General features: G+C 37.7%; 1 protein-coding gene across 3 annotated transcripts in view; it reads left to right on the top strand.

Moving 5' to 3' along the window:
- The window catches only part of PBX3 (PBX homeobox 3), a 231,847-nt gene that overhangs the window by 171,852 nt on the left and 35,381 nt on the right, over positions 1-24,614 (top strand). For all 3 annotated transcript variants that reach the window (XM_060154356.1, XM_060154355.1, XM_060154357.1), the window contains exons 4-5: positions 9,236-9,426; positions 15,731-15,866. In XM_060154356.1, coding sequence (XP_060010339.1) covers positions 9,236-9,426; positions 15,731-15,866 — 327 coding nt within the window. The remainder of the gene's footprint in view (positions 1-9,235; positions 9,427-15,730; positions 15,867-24,614) is intronic.

Raw genomic sequence — 24,614 nt, 5'->3', positions numbered from 1 at the left:
AGGAGCTGTACGAAGTGAAAGACTCTTACAGGCAGACAAGAGTGGGACGAGGAAGTGATACTAGCAAAAAGAGGGTCCGTTGTGGCAAGGTCGCCTTCCCTTAGGTCCTGGCAGAGTCTGTCAGGCAGATGACCTCATGGGTGCTGGCCCAGTAGTTCCAGATTGACTGGTTTAAGATTACATTCCTAGGAGACGCTGAAACTTGGGGCATAGCAAAAGTGACTCCCTTTTGGGTCTCTTACCTTGTTTTTAACGATTACAGTTTGCGAATAATTCAGATACGTTCTGATTTTTCTCTTATTTGCCCATGTTGGATTGCATTGGGGATAGGATCAGAGTAGAGATAGAAAAATAAACAACTATTTTAATCACTTTACAGACATTATATTTTTCCTCCTAAAAGTACATGAATATGGGTACTTTGAGTGACAGAATGCTTATTTGTAAATAGGAAGAACATATATGTTAAGGCAGAGGCTTTGTCAGAAAATTGTGTTGAGTCTTTTACTAAAAGAAATAAACAATATTGGAATTTTAGAGCTGTTCACTCCACTGTGTTTTGCAATGAAGCTGTAATGAAAATGTATCTGAAGCCTGTTTAGATTTAGATTGCCATAAAATTAACAAACACCGCCACTGCAGTAAATTAAAGTACCTTATAAACGCAGCCACATTTACAAAGCTAAGCAGACTAGAGCTACAGTTAGAGCAAAATTAAATCCAAGCTGCAAGGCTCAGCTTTCTGTGTATGTTTTAGGAATGGTACTGTTTTTTAAAATCCTGTCCTTCTTTTTTTCTCCAGAAAATGTCCTTTGATCATGTGTTTACATTACATAGGCTCAGATGTAATGCTTCTTAATGAGAACCATCTAGATTCACTTATAAATGCTTTTGAAATATTAGGCATAGAATATATATTAAAGTAAGATTCTTGAATATTACTATCACCTAAAAGGAAAACCAAAACTTACTTTTGTTGATCCTGACGACCAAGAGGAATATGATAATTTTTCAAAGCTTGCAGCAACTGTGTTGTAATGCTTTTGTCTTGGTTGCACTGCCTTCCTCTTTAGCTGGGAGGAAGACCTGGTTGCTTGTCTTCTTGTTGATTAGCTACAAGTTTTTTGTTTTAAAAGGAGGAAAACAAATTTTTTTTATTTTGTACACATGGGATCCCCATATAAGACCCAAAGGCAGCCAGACAATGGAGGCTTATATGGCATCCTGAACTATGGGATGGGACTAGCTACAAGTTTTGAAAAATGTTTTTACTGTATCTTTCAAATATGCTCTTATGATTAAAGGCCCGACTATTAGAATAGGTGAATTCCTAATGAACTTGAGCCAAGGGTCCTGGGAAGCCTGTTTTAAAGAATTGAGGGTCTTGTTTCCTCTGCCTCTCTACCAAAGGGAAATGGATACATTGGTTTTTGCAAATGAAATTTGACTTAGAGATTTGTTCTCAGTTAAAAAAGAAAAGATATATATCATGCCTTATGCAGCTCTCCCACTTTGCTTGTTCCAGAAGAAGTGCTTGTACACAAGCAATTCACTTCATAATTTACAGCTGCTATAACAGAGATGACATATTGAAAGCTATCTCCTATAATTATATTGAAATACATTTTTGCTGAAGGCAAAAGTGTTGTAAGGGTCCCAACCCTCCCCCAACCATCTGGGAACCTGCTTTCTGAGTTCGCAGATGTCTTTTGAATTCACCTCAAATCAGGTAAAGCACTGGAGCCACGCGTGTACACTCAGTGTGCTCAAGACCAGTTAGGTACTGTTTAGCTAATAGAGGACTTTCAGATTACAGGGGATTGCAGGGGGAATGGAGAATGAGTGTGCAACCTAAACCACTTAAAGGCATCATGGCCTTGTGCTTTTTGAGGCTCTCAACATTGTGTGTTTATATTTGCTGTCAAGATCTCCTTTGCTTGTAAAGAATATTTTTTAATCAGGTTTTAAAATGCTGATGTTATTACATTAGACATTGTGTAACCCACAAACTCCTAATCCCATTTTGCTATTTTCTTAATAGCAAAAAAAAAAAAAAAAAAAAAAAATCAGGAAAGGTAAAAGGGTACTACCTGATGTAAACTTTATATTTATTTTTCCCAAACAAGACTTTGTCATTCATTGCTCCAAGAGAAGGGTTTTACTTCTTGTCAGCTTTCACGCTGCGTCTTTTCCTTGGCTGGAAGGAGTGTTTGAGTGTTCCCTTTTTTCCTCCAAGTTTCTAGTCTATTGGCTCTTTGTACCAAATGTATCTTTGACCACAAACTTGATTAATGAAATGAATTGTTTTATATTTGAATACTTTTCTTTTTTTTTTCAATTTCTTTGGAAGCAGTGTTTGTATTTATTCTGGCAATGGGAAGACACAACTATATTAGGTAATCAGAGTAGGGACTTACTTGCAGAATGACACACACAATATGAATTTCATAAAATTGTCATTTCTATTTTCAACAATAACTCCCATTTATTAAGTGTTAATTGTGTTCCAGACTCTTCAAAGAACTTAACATGTATTATATAATATAATCCTTACAAAACCCTCATGAGATAGGTCCATAAACCACGTGATTACATTGAGACTTGTTGAGGTACGATAGGATCTAAAAAAGAGTGGTTATATGTATATGTATAACTGATTCACTTTACTGTACAGCAGAAACTAATACAACATTGTAAACCAACTATACTCCGATTAAAAAAAAGATAGATATTTCATCTTTGCAGCTGTTTCTTAGGCATATTGGTCTCATTCTAGTTGGCTTAGAAAGTATCTTTCAATTTGACTCTTATCCTAAAACAAGAATAATTTGTTGATTTAATAAGCATTACATAAATACAAAATCTGTAATACTGGACTAGAGTTACTTGCAAGGTTATAAAGACATCTAGAAAATGGATGCTTGCAAATTAGAGAATCATCAGCTTTTAATAGAGATTTATTCTTTCTTTGAAGAGTGGATTTTTAGCATAGAGAGTGTTATGATCTGTTGTCTGCAATCAGCTTCTCTAGATGGTTACAAAAGGCCAGTTCAGTTTTTAGATTTGATCATGAACCATTTTAAAACTTCCTCAAAAATAAGTGCTTGCTCACCATCTGATTTTACATTTTTATGTTCAGTGATGTGAACTTACAGGCAAGAAAGGGGTTGAATCTTGAATTCACCACCGAAAAAAGCATCACCACAAAACAAACAAAACCCTGAAAACTAATTTTGAGTGTAAATCCAAATACATGTAGATATCGAGGATATAGTTTTACTAGCTAACAAATATCATTAACAACATTATAAAAAAATCCATATATTTCAAATCCTCCATTATATTACTTGGTTTGTGTTTTTAAGGAGAAAGGAACAAATGGCAAGGAGAGAAAGGCTCATAATAAGAATTGGTTGAAAATATTTTTTATCAGATGAAGCATTCCACACTTTATGTTGACTTTATGTTATTACAATGTATGTTTTAAACAAAACATACATTTTTGTTACATTGTAAACAGAAATTATCTAGGATGTAAAACAATGCATCCTAGATAATTTTCAACAGCTGGATTAAGAGAAAAAGAGGTTTTTGCCATTACTCGTTATTCAGAAAATTCAAGGAATCAAAACTCTTCTTTCCTAAATCTCCCAATTGACCAAGTTGTTTCTACATTTGTATTGTGGACATTGACCAGAAAATTCTTAACTGACAATTTTACTTGGAAAAATAATAAGGCAATGAAAATTTTTTCCAATGTCTATTTTAATAATATAGTCTTGTAGGTATGACAGAGGATATGATAAATGTTTGAAGTGAGCATCTTACATTTTAAACAGCATTGATGCTAGTGTGTGGTTGGGTGGCCCTTCAAAACAACTCTGCAATCATTTGATCATTCTTACTGCACTTATATGTTTAAAAAATGTATATCTTTTAAGGATCTGGAGATGAGGCAGTACTATGCTCTGCTCTGAAACTGGTACACATGATGCTGTAAATGAGGCTGTAATTTACTTTCAGTGGTATAAAGGAAAAAAATCACTTTGCCTAAAGTGTATGCATCTTTCTTAAGGGTGTACCCGGATTTTAATTATCTAAATGTAAATACTTAACGAATTTTACTTAGAGTAATGAGCTAAAGTGCACACTACATAAATGAGATGTTCTAATTAATCATGTGTGAACTACTGGTTTAAAGAAAAGCTATGTGAATTCTGTGAATGTTGGGCTATTGCCAAATTGCTAATCAGCATTTGCATTCATAGATGACTTCACTTAATAAGTTGTGAGACATTCAGCAAATGTTTTAGGAAATTATGAGTTTTTAGATGCAGAAACTTTTTGCTTTTAACACTTTTTTTCACACAAGCCTGTGGCTGCTTCTTAGAAACGATAGGCAAACATTCATTCTGAAGAGATTAAAATATAGCCAGAGAAAAACTGAGAGCCAGAGGAAAGCTGAAACAAACAAAAACCAAAAAAAAACCCTCAGGTATCACACACAGGAGTCTTGAATTATTTATCAAGACATACACTCTGTCATAGATACATGTTACCATAATGTTTGAGCTAGGTTTGTAGGAATTAGCATTATTACATGTGCAAATTAGAAATACTCCAGTACAGCTAGTTCTCAAACGTTTTGGTCTTAGGACTTGAATTCATTTTTTTTTAAAAATTTATTTATTTAATTTATTTGTTTTTGGCTGCGTTGGGTCTTCGTTGCTGCACGCGGGCTTTCTCTAGTTGCAGAGAGCAGGGGCTACTCTTCATTGCGGTGCGCGGGCTTTCCACTGCAGTGGCTTCTCTTGTTGCAGAGCATGGACTCTAGGCATGCGGGCTTCAGTAGTTGTGGCTTGCGGGCTCTAGAGCACAGGCTCAGTAGTTGTGGTGCACGGGCTTAGTTGCTCCACGGCATGTGGGATCTTCCTGGACCAGGGCTTGAACCCATGTCCCCTGCATTGTCAGGCGGTTTCTTAACCACTGCGCCACCAGGGAAGCCCATGACTTGAATTCTTAAAAATTATTGGAGACCCCCTAAGAGCTTTCGTTCAGTGCGTTGTTATCTATCAACATTTATTATAATAGAAGTTAAAACTGAGAAAAAATAAAAGTATGTATTTAAGAAACAATGATAAACTATTATCTATTCACTATAATATTTTTAAAAGCCTGTGTTTGCCAAAAAAACCTCAACATTTAGTGAGAAGAATGGCACTGCTTTTACATTTTTGCAAAACTTTTTAATGTTGGGCTTAAAAGAAGTCACCTGGATTGTTATATGTGCTTCTACGGTCAGTCTCCTGTCTTGTGGTTGAAGTATATGAAGAACACCTGGCCTCACACAAAGATGTCATTGGAAAAGGGAGGAGTGTATTAATAGCCTTTCTGATAATTATGGATACTTTCCTCTGATATTATACCAAAACTTGACAAGTTGTATTGTCTTAAAGGTTAGTTATAATGAATCTGAAATCATATCAACGTTTTGTACTCCCTTCCTTTAAAATCCTTTAAAATTCCTTTAAAGGAATTCCTTAAAAAAAAAAATCCTTTAAATTCCTTTAAACTTGGTCTAGGGCTTCCCCGGTGGCGCAGTGGTTGAGCGTCCGCCTGCCGATGCAGGGGACGCGGGTTCGTGCCCTGGTCCGGGAAGATCCCACATGCCGCGGAGCGGTTAAGCCCGTGAGCCATGGCCGCTGAGCCTGCGCGTCCGGAGCCTGTGCTCCGCAGTGGGAGAGGCCCGAGCCCGCGTACCGCAAAAAGAAAAAAAAAAAAAAAAAAAACTTGGTCTAGTGTGCACTTTGAATGGATCTTCTACCTATGCATTTTTTTGTAACATAATGCTTTGATCATTTGGAAAATATTGTTTCACTGAATTATGTACATCTTCTAATGTTAACACTTGGCATTATATAATATCAAAATATCATATTTACTAATATCAACACCAAATTATTCAGAAAGTCTGCTAGGAAACTATCAAGCTCAAGGTAGTGGATGCAAGTTTTCCAAAATTATAATTTTCACTTGAAAAGTCAAATTTCATCATTGGCACAACTGTTGTCGGCTGTTTTCCTTGATGTGACAGGCTTGCTTGGTTCATTTTTGAGAAAATATCTGCAAAATACCCAAGTCTGAATAATTATAATTTGTTGACTTCGCTTTCAAATAAAAATGGTGTTCCCTGAAAAAGACAGCATCGGCTCACAACTTAAACTATCGCACAAGTGTTTTTTCTCAAGACAACCATCCTTCTATAAGCAATTGAAGTGCTTTTGGTGTGTTTACCGTTTTATCACACAGAATATTAAAGTCGTAGTCAAGGATTGAGATGTAATAAAATGAATGATTTCTCTTGCTTCATCAAGGACATTCCTAAGTGAAACTGCCTTTTTTTTGTGGGTTTGTGTGAATGCATGGTGATGAAGAATAAAAAAGAAACATCAGAGATTACTAAGTATACTGTTTCCCAAAGAGTTTTTCTTACTTAGTACATTGGTCCACAAGATGCTGTAGAGCTGTGCTGTCCAATACGGTTGCCACTAGTCATATGTAGCTATTGAGCCCTTGAAATCTAGCTAATCTGGACCGAGATGTGCTGTAAATGTAAATATATACTGGTTTTCAAAGTGTATGAAAAAAAGAATGTAACATATCTCATTAACAGTTATCTAAAGATCTTGATTATGTGTTGAAATGTTAATATTTTTCATATATTGGGTTAAATAAAATATGTTAAAATTAATTTCACCTGATTCTTATTTTTTAATGTGGCTACTAGAAAAATTTTACATTTCATATGAGAAAAATAAAACACATTCAGAAAATAATCAGTGCAGTAGAAAAAACATTAAATGACCCCCCATATTTTTTTTCATATGTGGCTCACAATGTATTTCTTTTAGACAGCACTGCTCTAGAGAAAAGAGGTTTTGTGACCAAATTTATTTGGGAAAAGTTGGATATACCATTCTCCTTTGAAAATTTATGATGCATATTGGCATACTGGAAGTACTGAGGAATCCTGCCCCCACACCCCTCAAAAAAAAAAAAAGCATTTAAAATTTTGGTTAGCCCCATATTTCCCAAACATACTGTATTAACATTTTTTGGAATTAGCTGTAGAAGTGTCTGTCAGAACTTGCTGATTCCAGTTTGCTGTTCTAGTTTACTTTCCTTCATTTTACTAATAAGAAAACTGAGGGCTAGTGTTTATTAAATTATGTAATTTGAAATTATATGAACATCTCTTTAGGGAAAGTATTGTACAAGAAAAAAAGATCTGTACATATATTTCTTGACAGGGTGACCACCTATTTTCAGCTTGGCACAAAATAGTTTAAGTTGACAATATAGTGGGGAAAATCTTAAATTTACTTTTTTCTTTATTATGGTTTCCTTAAAGATGGAAAGAACTTCCGATTTTAGAGCTGCAAAGTTCCTTAATGTTTTACTGTGCCATAACCTAGGACAGTAATTCTTAGCCTTTTAAAATTATAGACTGGCTGAGAATCTGAAAGGAAAACAAACAAAAACCCCACAGATTGTCTCCTCGGGAAAGACAGATGTGCACACAACTTGAATAAGATTTCATGGAGTCATGGACATTCTAAACCTATCCATGGACTGCAGGTTAAAAATCCTTCACTTACAAAGGTTCAGGGATAATGTATTTACAGATATTAATCAACATTACTCTTGAATTATAATACAAAACCCCACCAAGCCATAGATGTTTATTGGATGCATACTGTGTGTGTTGCACAAATCTATACTCTGAAGAACCCCAGAGTCACCACTCACAAGGAACTTTAAAATTCTTAAGACTTAAACATATTTTAAAAAAAACTTTGGTAAGCCAGACTCATTTTACCTCACCTTAGAAATATTTATATAAAAGCTCCATAAAAGCTTAAAGTAACTGAAACAGCCAGTGTACTTAAAAGGTTAGTTAGTTCTCTAATGAACAGTTAGAAAAACCATCATGTGCTGTATGTTCGGGATATCTGTAGGGAAGTGGACATTATTATATCTTCAGAATGCATCTTGCCATGATCAATGATTGTTCTGTCTGCTCACCCTACTAGAGGCATCTGTGCAGTAAGGTGCAGAATCTCCTGTCTTTTTTTTTAAACAAAAATGCCAGAAGATGTTCTTTTTATCCAGAGATACAGACAGATGCTTTATTTACCAAGGCAATACTGGATTTCTTTGTAGGCCCAGTTATGTGGTTTTATAGATCTAAATATAGGTGGGCTGAAAGAGACAGGGACTGCGGATTGTTAACTAAAAAGTTTGAGACCCAAATCTGATCCTTATTTTCCTGCTGCCCCTCCCCTGAGGAGCTGAGCTGCTTTACCCATGTTTTAGGAATGGCATATATCCACAAATAAGGCCCACACCACAGCTAAATTATACTAGGACATTGGCATGGTATCAGAGGACCTTTACATGCTAGTGCAAATCTGAATTCCCTCTTCTCCTTTACATATTCTCTCTGTCCCTGTGGACTTGCTATATACCATGATTTCCAGGATATTTTCTTGTGCCTGAAATTCCTCTTGATTTGCACCTTTATTCCACCTTTCAAAAATCTTACCCATCCTTTAAAGCCCTAATGTCACTTTTCCCATGAAGTGATCTCTGCTTCCAGATGAGAATATTTCCTCCTTGGAACTTAGGAAGCACTTACTCATATTTTCCTGTGATACTTTACATGGTCTGCTTTGTTTAAGAATTCGTTTTTTATATATTTTATTGCACTGAAAGTCAGGTCCACATCTTGCTCATTTATGTGTCCTTAATCGCTCTTGGAGGAGTTTGAACTTCATAGTGTTTCAGTAGACATTTGTGGAATAAATGTAAAACCCCAAAGAAAATAGGAGGTACTTAGTATTAACAATTAACATATATTTGTACTTACATATAGCAGTTGGTAGAGAGCATCCTCCAGTGGGAAAACCTCATCTTGGAACAGGGACAAGGGTGGTGGGAAGGGCAGTTGAGTGCTGTGCTTCCCTTGCATGCCTGGCCATTCATAGTTTCAGAATTCTTGCGCCCCATCTAACTATCACTGCCATTTCACAAGTGTCTTAGTTTTCATTTTACCCTACCTACTGCATAATGCCATTGGCAACTGCAAATGAGGTAGAAATTCAGATGAGTTAATGTCTGGGTGTGATAATACAAAATACCAGATTCCTAAGGAGTGATTTTTTTCCCCTTACAGGCATGTAATGAATTCACTACACACGTGATGAACCTTCTCCGAGAGCAGAGTAGAACACGTCCCATTTCCCCAAAAGAGATTGAAAGAATGGTGGGCATCATCCATCGAAAATTTAGTTCCATTCAGATGCAGCTCAAACAAAGCACTTGTGAAGCAGTTATGATTTTAAGATCAAGGTTCCTTGATGCCAGGTATGTGAGGCCACAAATCTATTGCATGGCTTTTTAAAATTTTTATTTTCACTCTTTGTGTATTATTTTCTGTAATCCTGGCCAATTGGTCTTAGATTCTTCTTTAATTTGGCTATAAGAGCTCTTCTCTACATTGGACAGGTAATTCACCTCATGGTGCCTGCACTGTCAAGCCTCTTCTTGTCTGGGGGTGGTAGTGCTATTAGCTGCCAATTTGGTGACTCAGGAAACAAATAGGATTAGTGCCACTACTAATGACTTAGTAATACATAGCCTTTCTTTCAGTTCTGATGCTAAAACGTATATTTAAGGATAATGTTCAGTATGTAACTTTGTTTTAATGCAGGTTTGTTTTCTAAGAACTTCCTGATGTTACGTTGCTTGTGCATATTAGAAAAAAAGTACTTGGAGATACTGATATTCCTAAGAAGGAAGTGGTATTATAGTTACCACAAAACCCCAAACTCTGTTTCTCCAAATCAAGAAGAAAGCCTGTGAGTTTCCCCTCTCAGGATACATATTTCCCTTTTATCTGAAGCTGTCACCAAGTTTCACAGGAATTAGGTAATAAATTGTATATGGTGTGTTAGACCTACTAGGTGACATAACAGAGGAACTGTCAAGTTCCTACTATATGCTGCCTCTGCAGAGATGCCTCTTGGGCATTGCTAAAGCTTGCAATCAATCTTCAACGGTGGAAAGGGGTTTCCATTTTGTTTTGTTTTCTCTCCCTTGGAATCTCACAGAGGTGATGATTATCGTCCAAATTTTACAATATTAAAGAAAATAGGTTAGCATCTCAACTGGAAAACAAGATGTGAGGAACAATCTTCATGCCAGAGCTCTTCCTTAGAGCCGAATAAGGAAACATATGCCACCTGATTATACTCCCGTTCTCCTGGTTAAGCCAAGCCCCGTATCGCCTTTGGTTCCTCCTTCTTCCGTACTGAATTAGTCATTAGAACTCACCAGTGCTTTCTTTTCAACATTTCTCGTTCTAGCTCTTTTTTTCCTTCCATACTTGCACTGCTCAGTTCACGTTCATCCTTTTGTACCTAGACTACCACAGTAACTTCCCACTATTCTCCCTGCTTCCAGTCTTACTCTTCTCCCACTCATCCTCCATGGCCCTCTTATGATGCCCTAATTGCTTTACTTAAAAACCATAGCAGCTTTTCTTTTTTTTTTTTGCGGTAAGCGGGCCTCTCACTGTTGCGGCCCCTCCCGTTGCGGGGCACAGGCTCCGGACGCGCAGGCTCAGCGGCCATGGCTCACGGGCCCAGCCGCTCTGCGGCATGTGGGATCCTCCCGGACCGGGGCACGAACCCGCGGACTCTCAGCCACTGCACCACCAGGGAACCCCATAGCAGTTTTTCAATGCTGGGTAACTCACATGCACACTACTTAACCTGGCATTTGAGGCCTTATGTGACCTGCCCCCGCCCAAATTACTTTTTTGTTGTTGTTAAGATTTAAGTTTTATTTTATATTTTTCCTATTTAACCAAGGTCACTATGGAAACGTTGTAAAATGTATAGAATAGAAAGAAGGACGAGGGATAAAAGACAATCACTTTTTTACTACCCAATGGAAAAAAAAAGTCACTGTGAACGCTTTAGTATATTTCTTTCTGGTTTGTGGTACTTTTTTTTTTTTTTAATGTTCTTTGTGATGGTACAATATGCATAATTTGGTTTGCTTTTTAAAAAATTTACCATGGGGCTTCCCTGGTGGCGCAGTGGTTGAGAGTCCGCCTGCCGCTGCAGGGGACACAGGTTCGTGCCCCAGTCCCGGAGGATCCCACATGCCGCGGAGCGGCTGGGCCCGTGAGCCATGGCCGCTGAGCCTGCGCGTTCGGAGCATGTGCTCTGCAATGGGAGAGGCCACAACAGTGAGAGGCCCGCGAACTGCAAGAAAACAAAAAAATTTACCATGAATAGGTAAACATTTTTCATATAGTATAAACTCCTATTTTAAATGTTAATTGCTGAAGTCTACCAGATGGATATATGATAAATAATTAACTTAGCCATTTCTTCATTTTTGAGCATTTAGTTGTCCCTATTAATTTCCATGATAACTTCTTCCTTCCTTCCAATTCCTTTCTTCTTTCCTTCTACAAATATTTATTTGTGCTGAGGCTATAAAGGTAAACAGGATAGGTTAACATACTCGCCCCAATTGAGTTTACATTCTACTTGGGGAAGCAGACAATAAACAAGTAAACAAATATGCTGTAGTATTCTGTTCAATAATGTAATGAAATGTGATAGAATGGTAAGTGCCATGAGGAAAAATAAAAGCAAGGTAAAGGGAGAGAAAATGATGGAGGGAAGGTACTATTTTAGACATATTTTTATTGGAATTAGTCTTCCAGTGAAAATCTTTATGCATTCAACCTTTTTGATCTTTAGAATTATTTCCTAAGGATTAATTCTCAGAAATGGTATTATTAGATCAAAATGTGAACATTTTTAGTGCTTTTAATATATCACTAAATTGTTCTTTCCTGTGTTTAATCCAAAATGCGATACCTCTTGGTCTCATCTGTCTCCTCTGGCGAGAATTCTTCTCTTCTGCCTAACCACCTCTTCCACCACCACCCCTCAACCTCCACCTCCAGCCTTCCACAGCAAACCCTGTTCTCCCAACCATTTCCCCAACTTGGTCACCAGTAATGAATTGTCATCTGTGAGGGTGTGTAGCACGGAGCCTGGAACAGAGCTGGTGCTCATGTTGGTTGCATTAGTGAGACCTTGCTCAGCCTTTCAGGCCTAGCCTAAATGCTCCCTTTTTAGGAAGCCAACTTTAAGCACTCCACTGGACTCGTCCTTGCCGTCTCTTAAACACTGATACTATGTTTATACAATTTTCCAGACCGAACTTCATGCAGACTGCCTTTATTGCAGTTTTTCAGGATCATTTCTTCTCTTCCCGAGTAAGTCACATCGTCATTGAAAGCAATGGCCAACCAAGTCTTACACGTTTAGATTCCCCACAATTCCAGCAAGTGTCTTACACATAGTAGGCTGCAGAAAAATAACTTGTTGACTAACCAGATGAATATTTCCACTTACTACTTATAATAGCTCAAAGAGTTAAGGAAGTAGCATCAGAAAACAAAAAACATTTTTAAATTGTCAACGTTGAGCATTTTAGTTAAAAGCATTACATAACAAAGATATTTAAAAGTACTTTCTTCAGAAAGGAATCTTTTCTAACACAATTGCTATCCTTATTTCTGCGGATACTTTCCCATTCTTATCAACATGCATGCTCTTTTTTTTTAAACATAACTGCATTCATAATGTATACACCTAAATGATTTATTTTTCTTCCAAGAAGAGAAAGTAAGTTAACAAGCCAGAGTGAGCAGAGCCAGAGTGAGATGGTGGCAGAGCTTGGAGCAGAGCCCCTTCTCCCACAGAGACTGCCATCAGTAATGTTGTGATGCTGATGGGACACAGCCCTGGGACTGATGCACCACTGCACACTGGCCTGAGGCATAGCCATTTAGAGTGTGGTGAACCCTGGGGGGAATGAAACTTAGGGGAAATGCTTAATGGGCATTTTCTACAGAATGTTTTTCTAAACAATAAATGAAGTATTAGACCGAGTTCTCTCTTATGCCTTCAAGTGAATGCAAATACTGAGTTTTGCTTCCATCTATTCTTGTAGTGCCTCTTAGCAAGCCCTCTACACTGAGAAGGCACGGTTTTTCTGCTCTAGGCAAACATGCTCATTCAGATATATGATTCCCTTGCTCTCTCTGGCTTTTTGTAAAGCCATACTCACATTTTCTTGGTAATTGGACAAGCCGAAGTATGTACCGGTACAGAACAGTTAGGAATAAATTTGTGTAGGTCCCTCTACTCTTCTAGTAGAAGTGCTGTAGTTTGGATGCAGCCAGACTGCCTGGGGTAAGGTATTCTGTTCCGCCCATAAATTTGTTCTCTGAGGTTTTTTGATGTTTTCTAAAACCACTCCTAGGTAAAGTCGATAAATGAGCCAAACTTATTTCTGCTTTCCCAATATGTTTCTGCTCATTCCCCCTTTTGTAAGTCCTCATTTTCCAAAGAAATGCCCTTGTGTGATCTGCTCCACTGTACCCGGTCTTGCTGCTGGATTTCATGTTTTAGACTGAGTCACAAGCTCACATACTTACATATAACGGAATTGAGGGGAGTGGCTGGATGAGGGGCAGTGAGGATTAGAGCAGACGGGTACATATCTGAGGGGACAGCCATCACTTAGCTTTAGCCTGTGGTTGCCTTCTGATGATGTGGGCCTGGTGTGGCTGATCTTCCAATTTTTCATAAGAAGCCAGAAACTTAGATTTTTATGCTCATTATTGTGTTGTCTCAACAAACATTATCTGTGGGCCAGGTAATTATCTGTAAGTTTGACAGTTTCAGTATCTATTCTAGACCTTTTCCATCCTATTCACCCAGCTACCCACTCATCAGACTGTGCCTTTTCAAAGTGCCCCAGGTCAGGGCTTTGTTTTTCTTGTCAAGCAATGCCTGACTCCTGCAAAAATGCTGATTGCTATTCTTGGTGTACTTCTCTTTCATCTGTCTTCCCTCACCACCTCCCCCATCCAGTTCATCATCAAATCCTGTTGATTTTAATTCCCAAATAGATCCTGAATCTATTCTTCATCCCTCAGGAAACAATGGTTTAACCTTCCAAAAAATTATTGAAATTAAGAAGTTTCAGGGCTCATAACTTGAGATGTTTTGATCAGACCGAGATTTCTTGCTCCCTTGACTCTCCCTGAATGTTGAAACATAGATCACATACTTAACCTGCCACATTAGTGACATCATTTTAACTAGAAGAATCTCATAGGGTATACACATTTACAACTGCCTACTGACGCTGTCTTTCCTGAGTATAGGATATCACAATTAAGATCATTAAGATTATTTGTAAGGCAATATTAAGAAAATTGTTTGGGGAAAGTGTTTTCCAGTTACTGGAGAATTTAATTTAAAGTGAAATCTGACAAATGCTAATTTTCAGGCTGGAATTCTTTAAAATCTTCAAAATAAAACCCAAATGTAAATGACATTTTTGCTATTTGAAATAAATTTTCAACAAATACTTGATCTTCTGACATTCTGCCACCCCCTCCCAGTAAAAACAAAGAATTTGTCCTCCCCTACTCTTTCCCTGTTAAGCAAACCATACCTCAGTCCAGGCAGTTGGCTGAAGCAGAAAAATCCAGAAATCCTTGATGTATTTTTTTTTCCTTACCTTCCTTCTCTGTCTTCCCCACCCACCCACCCCCCATCCAATTTATTATGAAGTCCTATTGCTTTTGCCTTTCAAATTGACCTTGAATCTTTTTATTTCCATTATTCTCTCCCTATGCCAAGTTACCATCATCTCTCAGTTTGACCACTGTAGTTGTCTCCTTAAATATCTCTACATTTCCTTTCATCCCCTCCTTCAGCTATTCTCAGTAGTCAAAATAATCTTTTTAAAATGTAAAACTTAAAACCTTTAATACTTCCGATTGCACTTAAAATAAAATTCAGAAATCCATATGGGGTCCACTAAGCCTGTGTAATCTGGCCCTTGTCCATCCTTCCAGACTCATCTCACATATTCCCTGTTTTTACTGTGCTCCAGCCTCCTCTAGCACTTTGGACTTTCCGAGCTTTTTTCGTGTTTGAAGACCATTCCCTCTGCTCATTCCTCTTCCTTCTACTCTTTGTCTGACTAAGTTATACACATTCTCCAGGCCTCAGATTAAATGTCACTCTTCCAAGGAAACCTTTCCTGACTCCATAATCTGTGTTAGGTTTCCTTCTTAGACACTTTCATTATACATTATACTTTTCCTTCATGATACTGGACATAGTTACTGTAATTTATAATTATTAATTTCTGTGTTGCTTGTCTAATGTTTTTCTTTCCCCTAACTCTCTACTCTCTCTCTTAACCCTCTAATTCCCTGTGAGCTCCCTAATAGACCTTCTCTGTTTTGTTCCAACTGGATCCTCACTGAGTATCTAGAACACATTAGATCCTCAATAAGTATTTGTTGAACAAATTAAAGGATGAAGTTAATTGTGCTTCACATTCTAGTATTTTTCTTAGTTATCCTACATCTTCACGTGAGTTGGATAGTTCTTTGGAGGATGCAAAGAGTATAATTTACAACATCATGGTGATTAATTACACCCTAAGAATGTTTAAAAACAGAAAGCGAACTTTTTTGTGTGATCCTAAGTAGTACATCCCTCTTTGGTTAATGTTGATTATAACGACAATTCTCTTTTTGGTTCTTTCATAGACGAAAAAGGCGTAACTTCAGTAAACAGGCCACAGAAATCTTGAATGAATACTTTTACTCACACCTCAGCAACCCCTACCCCAGTGAAGAAGCCAAAGAGGAGCTGGCCAAGAAATGCAGCATCACAGTGTCACAGGTGCAACAGGACTCCATGGGTCTGTCTTGTTTCCCCGTTGATTATAGGAACCCTATTTCCTCTTCAGGGCATTCTTATCAAATTTCATATCCAAATGTTTCATCATCAAAGGAGATATAAAGAAAATATAGATATTTCCACATTTTTATGCGAGCTTTTAAAGCTTAGATAATTTCTTTTAATCCTAAATGTCAAGGAGTCTAGATAATCACCTGCTGCCCTAGTGGAAATCTATAGAAAAACCATAAACATGCCATGGGGAGAGACGTGGTTTTACACTTACGTGACTCTTCAGTATGGCATGTAGTTCTGCTTTCCTGATTTAGATGACTGGTCTAAGCTTCCACCAGTGAGAAAGCAATTTATTTGTTGCCAAAAGGAAATTTAATATAGCCCTATGGTGAAAGTTTGAGGAATTCACCAAGTCCTTTCCTGAAAACCATGCTATGATATTTGGGTCTCAAAGATTTCTTTGCTTTCTTGTTATCCATTAAATAGAAGAATTAAGTTCATGCCTATCCCCACTTTTTTTGTTTTTGTTGTTTTAAATGTCTGTTTGTAATAAATTGTGCCCCTGAAGTTAGCTGTCATCTTCTAACAAAAATACACTTAGTTTTAGGCAGATAGACTTGTATTTTAGATTGAGGGTTGGAAACAAATAATTAAACAAGCACCTGTACCTCCTTAAAAAATAAATATATCCTATTGGAATTAGCTCTAAAATATAATTTATTTAATACTCATATTGTTGTTTATAGATTGTCATTTGAATAACATTTCTTCATAGCATGCAAATGTGGTAGTCACCAACCAGTTCTTGGAGTGGCACTTAAGGAAAAGCTGACCCTTTCCAGAAATTTCAGTGGTCCCTAGAGGTCACATGACATAAATTTTAAAGTAGCCTCTAAATAAATACTCCTATATATTTGAAGTTCAAGATTCTAAAGATCCCCTTCACATTCCAGTGAAAGTTTCATATCAGTATTTTATTTTAATTTTATTTTAATTTATTTATTTTTATTGAAGTATAGTTGATTTACAATGTTGTGCCAGTCTCTGCTTTACAGCAAACTAACTCAGGTATACACAGACGTTCTTTTCTTTATATTCTTTTCCATTATGGTTTATCACAGGATATTGAATGTAGTTCCCTGTGCTATATAGTAGGACCTTGCTGTTTATCCATGCTACATATAATAGTTGACATCTGCTAATCCCAAACTCCCAGTCCTTCTCTCCCCCACCCACCTCCTCCTTGGCAACCACAAATCTGTTCACTGTGTCTGTGAGTCTCTTTCTGTTTTGTAGATAGGTTCATTTGTGCCATATTTTAGATCCCACATATAAGTGATATCATATGGTATTTGTCTTTCTCTTTCTTTCTTTCTTTCTTTCTTTCTTTCTTTCTTTCTTTTTTTTTTTCAGTATTTATTTATTTATTTGGCTGCACCGGGTCTTCCTGGCGGCACTCGGGATCTTCGTTGCCACAGGCAGGGTTTTCGTTGTGGTACTCGGGATCTTTTAGTTGCAGCACATGAACTCTTAGTTGCAGCATGTGGGCTCTAGTTCCCTGACCAGGGCTCGAGCCCGGGGCCCCCTGCATTGGGAGTGCAGAGTCTTAGCCACTGGACCACCAGGGAAGTCCCTGTCTTTCTCTTTCTGACTTACTTCACTTAGTTTGATAATCTCTAGTTGCATCCACATTGCTGCAAATGGAATTATTTCATTCTTTTTTATGACTGAGTAGTATTCCATTGTATATATGTAGCACATCTTCTCTATTCATTCGTCAATGGACATTTAGGTGATTTCCATGTTTTGGCTATTGTGAATAGTGCTGCTGTGAACATAGGGGTGTGTGTATATTTTTGAATTATGGTTTTGTCTGGGTATATGCCCAGGAGTGGGATTGCTGGATCATATGGTAATTCTATTTTTAGTTTTCTGAGGAACCTCCACAATGTTTTTCCATAGTAGCTGCATCATATCAGTATTTTAAGTCATTGTTATTTAAGGGAATATGGTCTGGGTTTGAGAAAATTTTTAGCTCTTATTTTGGCATTACTTTCCATAGAACCTCCAGAGCAATCTTAGATTTATAATTAAGATTTCATTTAATAGTTATTGTCACTCCCTTATGATATAGTGGCATGCCTTGATTCCTTTTGCTCAGTTCGAAATGGAATATAATTGATTTGGGCTACCAGTTTATGAAGACATATACTATATAAAACATTACTACCACAAGCACCTACTACTGTATAGTACTGGGAACTATATTAAATATCTTGTAATAACCTATAATGGAAAAGAATCTGAAAAAGAACATATAAATCAACTATACTTCAATTAATACAAAAACCATAGATCAGAAAAAAAAATCACTATCTGGGCTATGTAGTACTCACTGCCACTTGAAATACTAAGGAACAGTATAATATGCTGGGTCAGATAGGGAAGATGAAATTTAAAGTATATTCACTTCAAGTGGATGTTTTCTGGTGTGAGCATTTCCCCTGAACATTAGTGAAAGCACTGGGCTTGTACTGAACACCAGCTGATGATGCCAAGTCTAGTTTTCCTCCTCTCACAAGAGCTCTCTGACTTAGAACTCAGATATTTGTGGGTCCAGTTTAAACTAAGGTGTTTCATGCTTCCGCTCCTTTTCTTGCTTTTCTTTTTTACTTCTATAACATATTCACCATTGGAGAATAACACAGATTATATACATTTTTTGAAAATCAATATAATCCTAGTTTTTCACTGGGTGTACTAGCATCTTGTGTGTGTGAAGTAGGATTTCTTAACACATGCTTGTGTAATGAGTGAGAGAAGTTTCCTTCTGACTATTCTGAACTAGGGAGGCTTTGCTGTACTTCTAAAATTGGCTAGGATCCCATTTACAGATTTTTTAAAAATAGTTAATTACTATGTTCATTTCACTGGTTTTCTATAGAAAAATAGCATTGTTTGTTTTGGAAATATTTTAGTAATTGCTTGAGATAGAAATAATATAGACATAGACATATTTCTCTGTCTAAAAAGCAGACTTTATGACCTTCTTTTCTCCCAGATCAGCTTTTCAAGTGGAGAATTTCAGCAATCAGTGGAAGATTCAATGTAAATTGTGACAATTCCCTCTCCTTTGTACCTTTTTAATGCTTAAAAATGTTATTTCCACTCAACCATTCCCTTTTCCCCCACATCTCTGACATGAAAGCAATAGTGAAAATTTTCACTATTGAAGACATCAGTTGCTAGCCTTTTTTATTTTTTGCCACACTGTGCAGCATGCGGGGTCTCAGTTCCCTGACCAGGGATCGAACCTGTGCCCCCTGCAGTGGAAGTGCAGAGTCCTAACCACTGGACCTCCAGGGAAGTCCAGTTGCTAGCCTTTTAAATTAGTATCTTTTTTTTGCTTTTTAATTTTATTTATTGATTTGAATTTTATTTTATTATTTTTCTACAGCAGGCTCTTATTAGTTATCCATTTTATACATATTGGTGTATATATGTAAATCCCAATCTCCCAGTTCATCCCACCACCACCACCACTACCCCTTTCCCCCCTTTAATTAGTATCCTTTTGTTTAAGTTGTTTAGAAGTGAAAGCAGAGAATATTCCAGACCTGACAGGTGAACTAATTTCTAAATAGAAAAAGCAGTGTTTTAAATATACATCATACTAAAATACAATAAAATTTAGAATTCAGAAGTTGTTCATGGGACTTCCCTGGTGGCGCAGTGGTTAAGAATCCACCTGCGAAAGCAGGGGACACAGGTTCGAGCCCTGGTCCAGGAAGATCCCACATGCTGCGGAGCAACTAAGCCTGTGCTACATGACTACTGAGCCTGCCCTCTAGAGCCCACGAGCCACAACTACTGAGCCCACGTGCCACAACTACTGAAGCCCACGTGCCTAGAGCCCATGCTCCGCAACAAGAGAAGCCACTGCAATGAGAAGCCTGCGCACCGCAACGAAGAACAGCCCCTGCTCGCCACTACTAGAGAAAGTCTGCATGCAGCGGAGACGCACTGCAGCCAAAAATAAATAAATAAATTTATTTTTTAAAAAAAGAAACTGCTGAGAAAAAGAATAATTTAAAAAAAAAAGTTGTTCCTATACAAAGCTAACTTTAAAATATTGAAACCTCAAGAGGAACCAAGATGGCGGAGTATAAGGATATGCTCTCACTCCCTCTTGCGAGAACACCAGAATCACAGCTAGCTGCTGGACAATCATTGACAGGAAGACACTGCAACTCACCAAAAAAGATACCCCACATCCAAAGACAAAGGAGGAGCCATAATGAGATGGTAGGAGGGGTGCAATCACAGTAAAATCAAATCCCATAACTGCTGTGACTCACAGACTGGAGAACACTTGGACCACAGAAGTCCACCAACTGGGCTGAAGGTTCTGAGCCCCACGTCAGGCGTCCCAACCTGGGGGTCTGGCAACGGGAGAAGGAATTCCTAGAGAAACAGACTTTGAAGCCTAGTGGAAATTGATTGCAGGACATTGACAGGACTGGAAGAAACAGAGACTCCACTCTTGGAGGGCACACACGAAGTAGTGTGTGCATTGGGACCCAGGAGAAGGAGCAGTGACCCCAGGGGAGACTGAACCAGACCTACCTGCTAGTGTTGGAGGGTCTCCTGCAGAGGCAGGGGGTGGCTGTGTCTCACCTTGGGGACAAGGAAACTGGCAGCAGAAGTTCTGGGAGGTACTCCGTGGCGTGAGCCCTCTCAGAGTCTGTCATTAGCCTCACCAAAGAGCCCAGGTAGGCTCCAGTTTTGGGTTGCCTCAGGCCAAACAACCAACAGGGAGGGTACCTAGCCCCACCCATCAACAGTCAAGCGGATTAAAGTTTTACTGAGCTCTGCCCACCAGAACAGCAGTCAGCTCTACCCACCACCAGTCCCTCCCATCAGGAAACTTACACAAGCCTCTTAGATAGCTTCATCCACCAGAGGGCAGACAGAAGAAGCAAGAAGAGCTACAATCCTGCAGCCTGTGGAACAAAAACCACATTCACAGAAAGATAGACAAGATGAAAAGGCAAAGGGCTATGTACCAGATGAAGGAACAAGATAAAACCCCACAAAAACAACTAAATGAAGTGGAGATAGGCAACCTTCCAGAAAAAGAATTCAAAATAATGATAGTGAAGATGATCCAGGACCTCGGAAAAACAATGGAGGCAAAGATCGAGAAGATGCAAGAAATGTTTAACAAAGACCTAGAAGAATTAAAGAACAAACAAACAGAAATGAACAATACACTAACTGAAATGATAACTACACTAGAAGGAATCGATAGCAGAATAATTGAGGCAGAAGAACGGATAAGTGACCTGGAAGACAGAATGGTGGAATTCACTGCTGTGGAACAGAATAAAGAAAAAAGAATGAAAAGAAATGAAGACAGCCTAAGAGACCCATGGGACATTAAACGCAACAACATTCGCATTATAGGGGTCCCAGAAAGAGAAGAGAGAGAGAAAGGACCAGAGAAAATATTGGAAGATGTTATAGTCGAAAACTTCCCTAACATTGGAAAGGAAATAGCCACCCAAGTCCAGGAAGTGCAGGGAGTCCCATACAGGATAATCCCAAGGAGAAACACGCCAAGACACATACTAATCAATTTGGCAAAAATTAAAGACAAAGAAAAATTATTGAAAGCAGCAAGGGAAAAATGACAAATAACATACAAGGGAACTCCCATAAGGTTAACAGGTGATTTCTCAGCAGAAACTCTACAAGCCAGAAGGGAATGGCATGATATACTTAAAGTGATGAAAGGGAAGAACCTACAACCAAGATTACTCTACCCGGCAAGGATCTCTTTCGGATTGGATGGAGAAATCAAAAGCTTTACAGACAAACCAAAGCTCAGAGAATTCAGCACCACCAAACGAGCTCTACAACAAATGCTAAAGGAACTTCTCTAAGTGGGAAACACAAGAGAAGAAAAGAACCTACGAAAACAAACCCAAAACAATTAAGAAAATAGTCATAGGAACATACATACCAATAATTACCTTAAACGTGAATGGATTAAATACTCCAACCAGAAGACACAGGCTTGCTGAATGGATACAAAAACAAGACCCATCTATATGCTGTCTGCAAGAGACCCACTTCAGACCTAGAGACACATACATACTAAAAGAGAGGGGATGGAAAAAGATATTCCATGCAAATGGAAATCTAAAGAAAGCTGGAGTAGCAATACTCATATCAGATAAAATAGACTTTAAAATAAAGAATGTTACAAGAGACAAGGAAGGACACTACATAATGATCAAGGGATCAATCCAAGAAGAAGATATAACAATTGTAAATATATATGCACCCAACATAGGAGCACCTCAATACATAAAGCAACTGCTAACAGCTGTAAAAGAGGAAATCGACAGTAACACAATAATAGTGGGGGACTTTAACACCTCACACCAGTGGACAGATCATCCAAAATGAAAATAAATAAGGAAACAGAAGCTTTAAGTGACACAATAGACCAGATAGGTTTAATTGATATTTATAGCACATTCCATCCAAAAACAGCAGATTACACTTTCTTCTCAAGTGCGCACAGAACATTCTCCAGGATAGATCACATCTTGGGTCACAAATCAAGCCTCAGTAAATTTAAGAAAATTGAAATCATATTAAGCATCTTTTCTGACCACAATGCAATGAGATTAGAAATGAATTACAGGGAAAAGAACGTAAAAAACACAAACACATGGAGCCTAAACAATACGTTACTAAATAACCAAGAGATCACTGAAGAAATCAAAGAGGAAATCAAAAACTACCTAGAGACAAATGACAGTGAAAACACGACGATCCAAAACCTATGGGATACAGCAAAAGCGGTTCTAAGAGGGAAGTTTATAACAATACAAGCCTACCTCAAGAAGCAAGAAAAATCTCAAATAAACAATCTAACCTTACACCTAAAGGAACTAGAGAAAGAAGGACAAACAAAACCCAAAGTTAGCAGAAGGAAAGAAATCATAAAGATCAAAGCAGAAATAAATGAAATAGAAACAAAGAAAACAATAGCAAAATCAATAAAACTAAACGCTGGTTCTTTGAGAAGATAAACAAAATTGACAAACCATTAGCCAGACTCATCAAGAAAAAGAAGCAGAGGACTCAAATCAATAAAATTAGAAATGAAAAAGGAGAAGTTACAACAGACACAGCAGAAATACAAAGCATCCTAAGAGACTACTACAAGCAACTCTATGCCAATAAAATGGACAACCTGGAAGAAATGGACAAATTCTTAGAAATGCACAACCTGCCAAGACTGAATCAGGAAGAAATAGAAAATAGAAATAGAAAATAGGAACAGACCAATCACAAGTAATGAAATCGAAACTGTGATTAAAAATCTTCCAACAAACAGAAGTCCTGGACCAGATGGCTTCACAGGTGAATTCTATCAAACATTTAGAGAAGAGCTTACACCCATCCTTCTCAAACTCTTCCAAATAATTGCAGAGGAAGGAACACTCTCAAACTCATTGTATGAGGCCACCATCACCCTGATACCCAAACCAGACAAAGGTACTACAAAAAAAGAAAATTACGGACCAATATCACTGATGAATATAGATGCAAAAATCCTCAACAAAATAGTAGCAAACAGAATCCAACAACACATTAAAAAGATTATACACCACGATCAAGTGGGATTTATCCCAGGGATACAAGGATTCTTCAGTATATGCAAATCAATCAATGTGATACTCCATATTAACAAATTGAAGAAGAAAAACCACACGATCATCTCAATAGATGCAGAAGAAACTTTTGACAAAATTCAACACCCATTTATGATAAAAACTCTCCAGAAAGTGGGCATAGAGGGAACCTACCTCAACATAATAAAGGCCATATATGACAAACTTACAGCAAACATCATTCGCAATGGTGAAAAACTGAAAGCATTTCCTCTAAGATTGGGAACAAGACAAGGATGTCCATTCTCACCACTATTATTCAACATAGTTTTGGAAGTCCTAGCTACGGCAATCAGAGAAGAAAAAGAAATATAAGGAATCCAAATTGGAAAAGAAGAAGTAAAACTGTCACTGTTTGCAGATGACATGATACTATACATAGAGAATCCTAAAAATGCCACCAGAAAACTACTAGAGCTAATCAATGAATTTGGTAAAGTTGCAGGATACAAAACTAATGCACTGAAATCTCTTGCATTCCTATACACTAATGATGAAAAATCTGAAAGAGAAATTATGGAGACACTCCCATTTACCATTGCAACAAAAAGAATAAAATACCTAGGAACAAACCTACCTAGGGAGACAAAAGACGTGTATGCAGAAAACTCTAAGACACTGATGAAAGACATTAAAGATGATACCAACAGATGGAGAGATATACCATGTTCTTGGATTGGAAGAATCAACATTGTGAAAATGACTATACTGCCCAAAGCAATCTACAGATTCAATGCAATCCCTATCAAATTACCAATGGCATTTTTTATGGAACTAAAACAAAAAATCATAAAATTTGTATGGAGACACAAAAGACCCTGTATAGCCTAAGCCGTCTTGAGGGAAATAAATGGAGCTGGAGGAATCAGACTCCCTGACTTCAGACTATACTACAAAGCTACAGTAATCAAGACAATATGGTACTGGCACAAAAACAGAAAAATAGATCAATGGAACAAGATATAAAGCCCAGAGATAAACCCAC

This window comes from Lagenorhynchus albirostris, chromosome 7 (genome assembly GCF_949774975.1).
Source record: "Lagenorhynchus albirostris chromosome 7, mLagAlb1.1, whole genome shotgun sequence".
NCBI classification, from domain to species: domain Eukaryota; kingdom Metazoa; phylum Chordata; class Mammalia; order Artiodactyla; family Delphinidae; genus Lagenorhynchus; species Lagenorhynchus albirostris.
The sequence above is the reverse complement of the archived record's forward strand: the minus strand, read 5'-3'. Positions and strand labels throughout refer to the sequence as shown.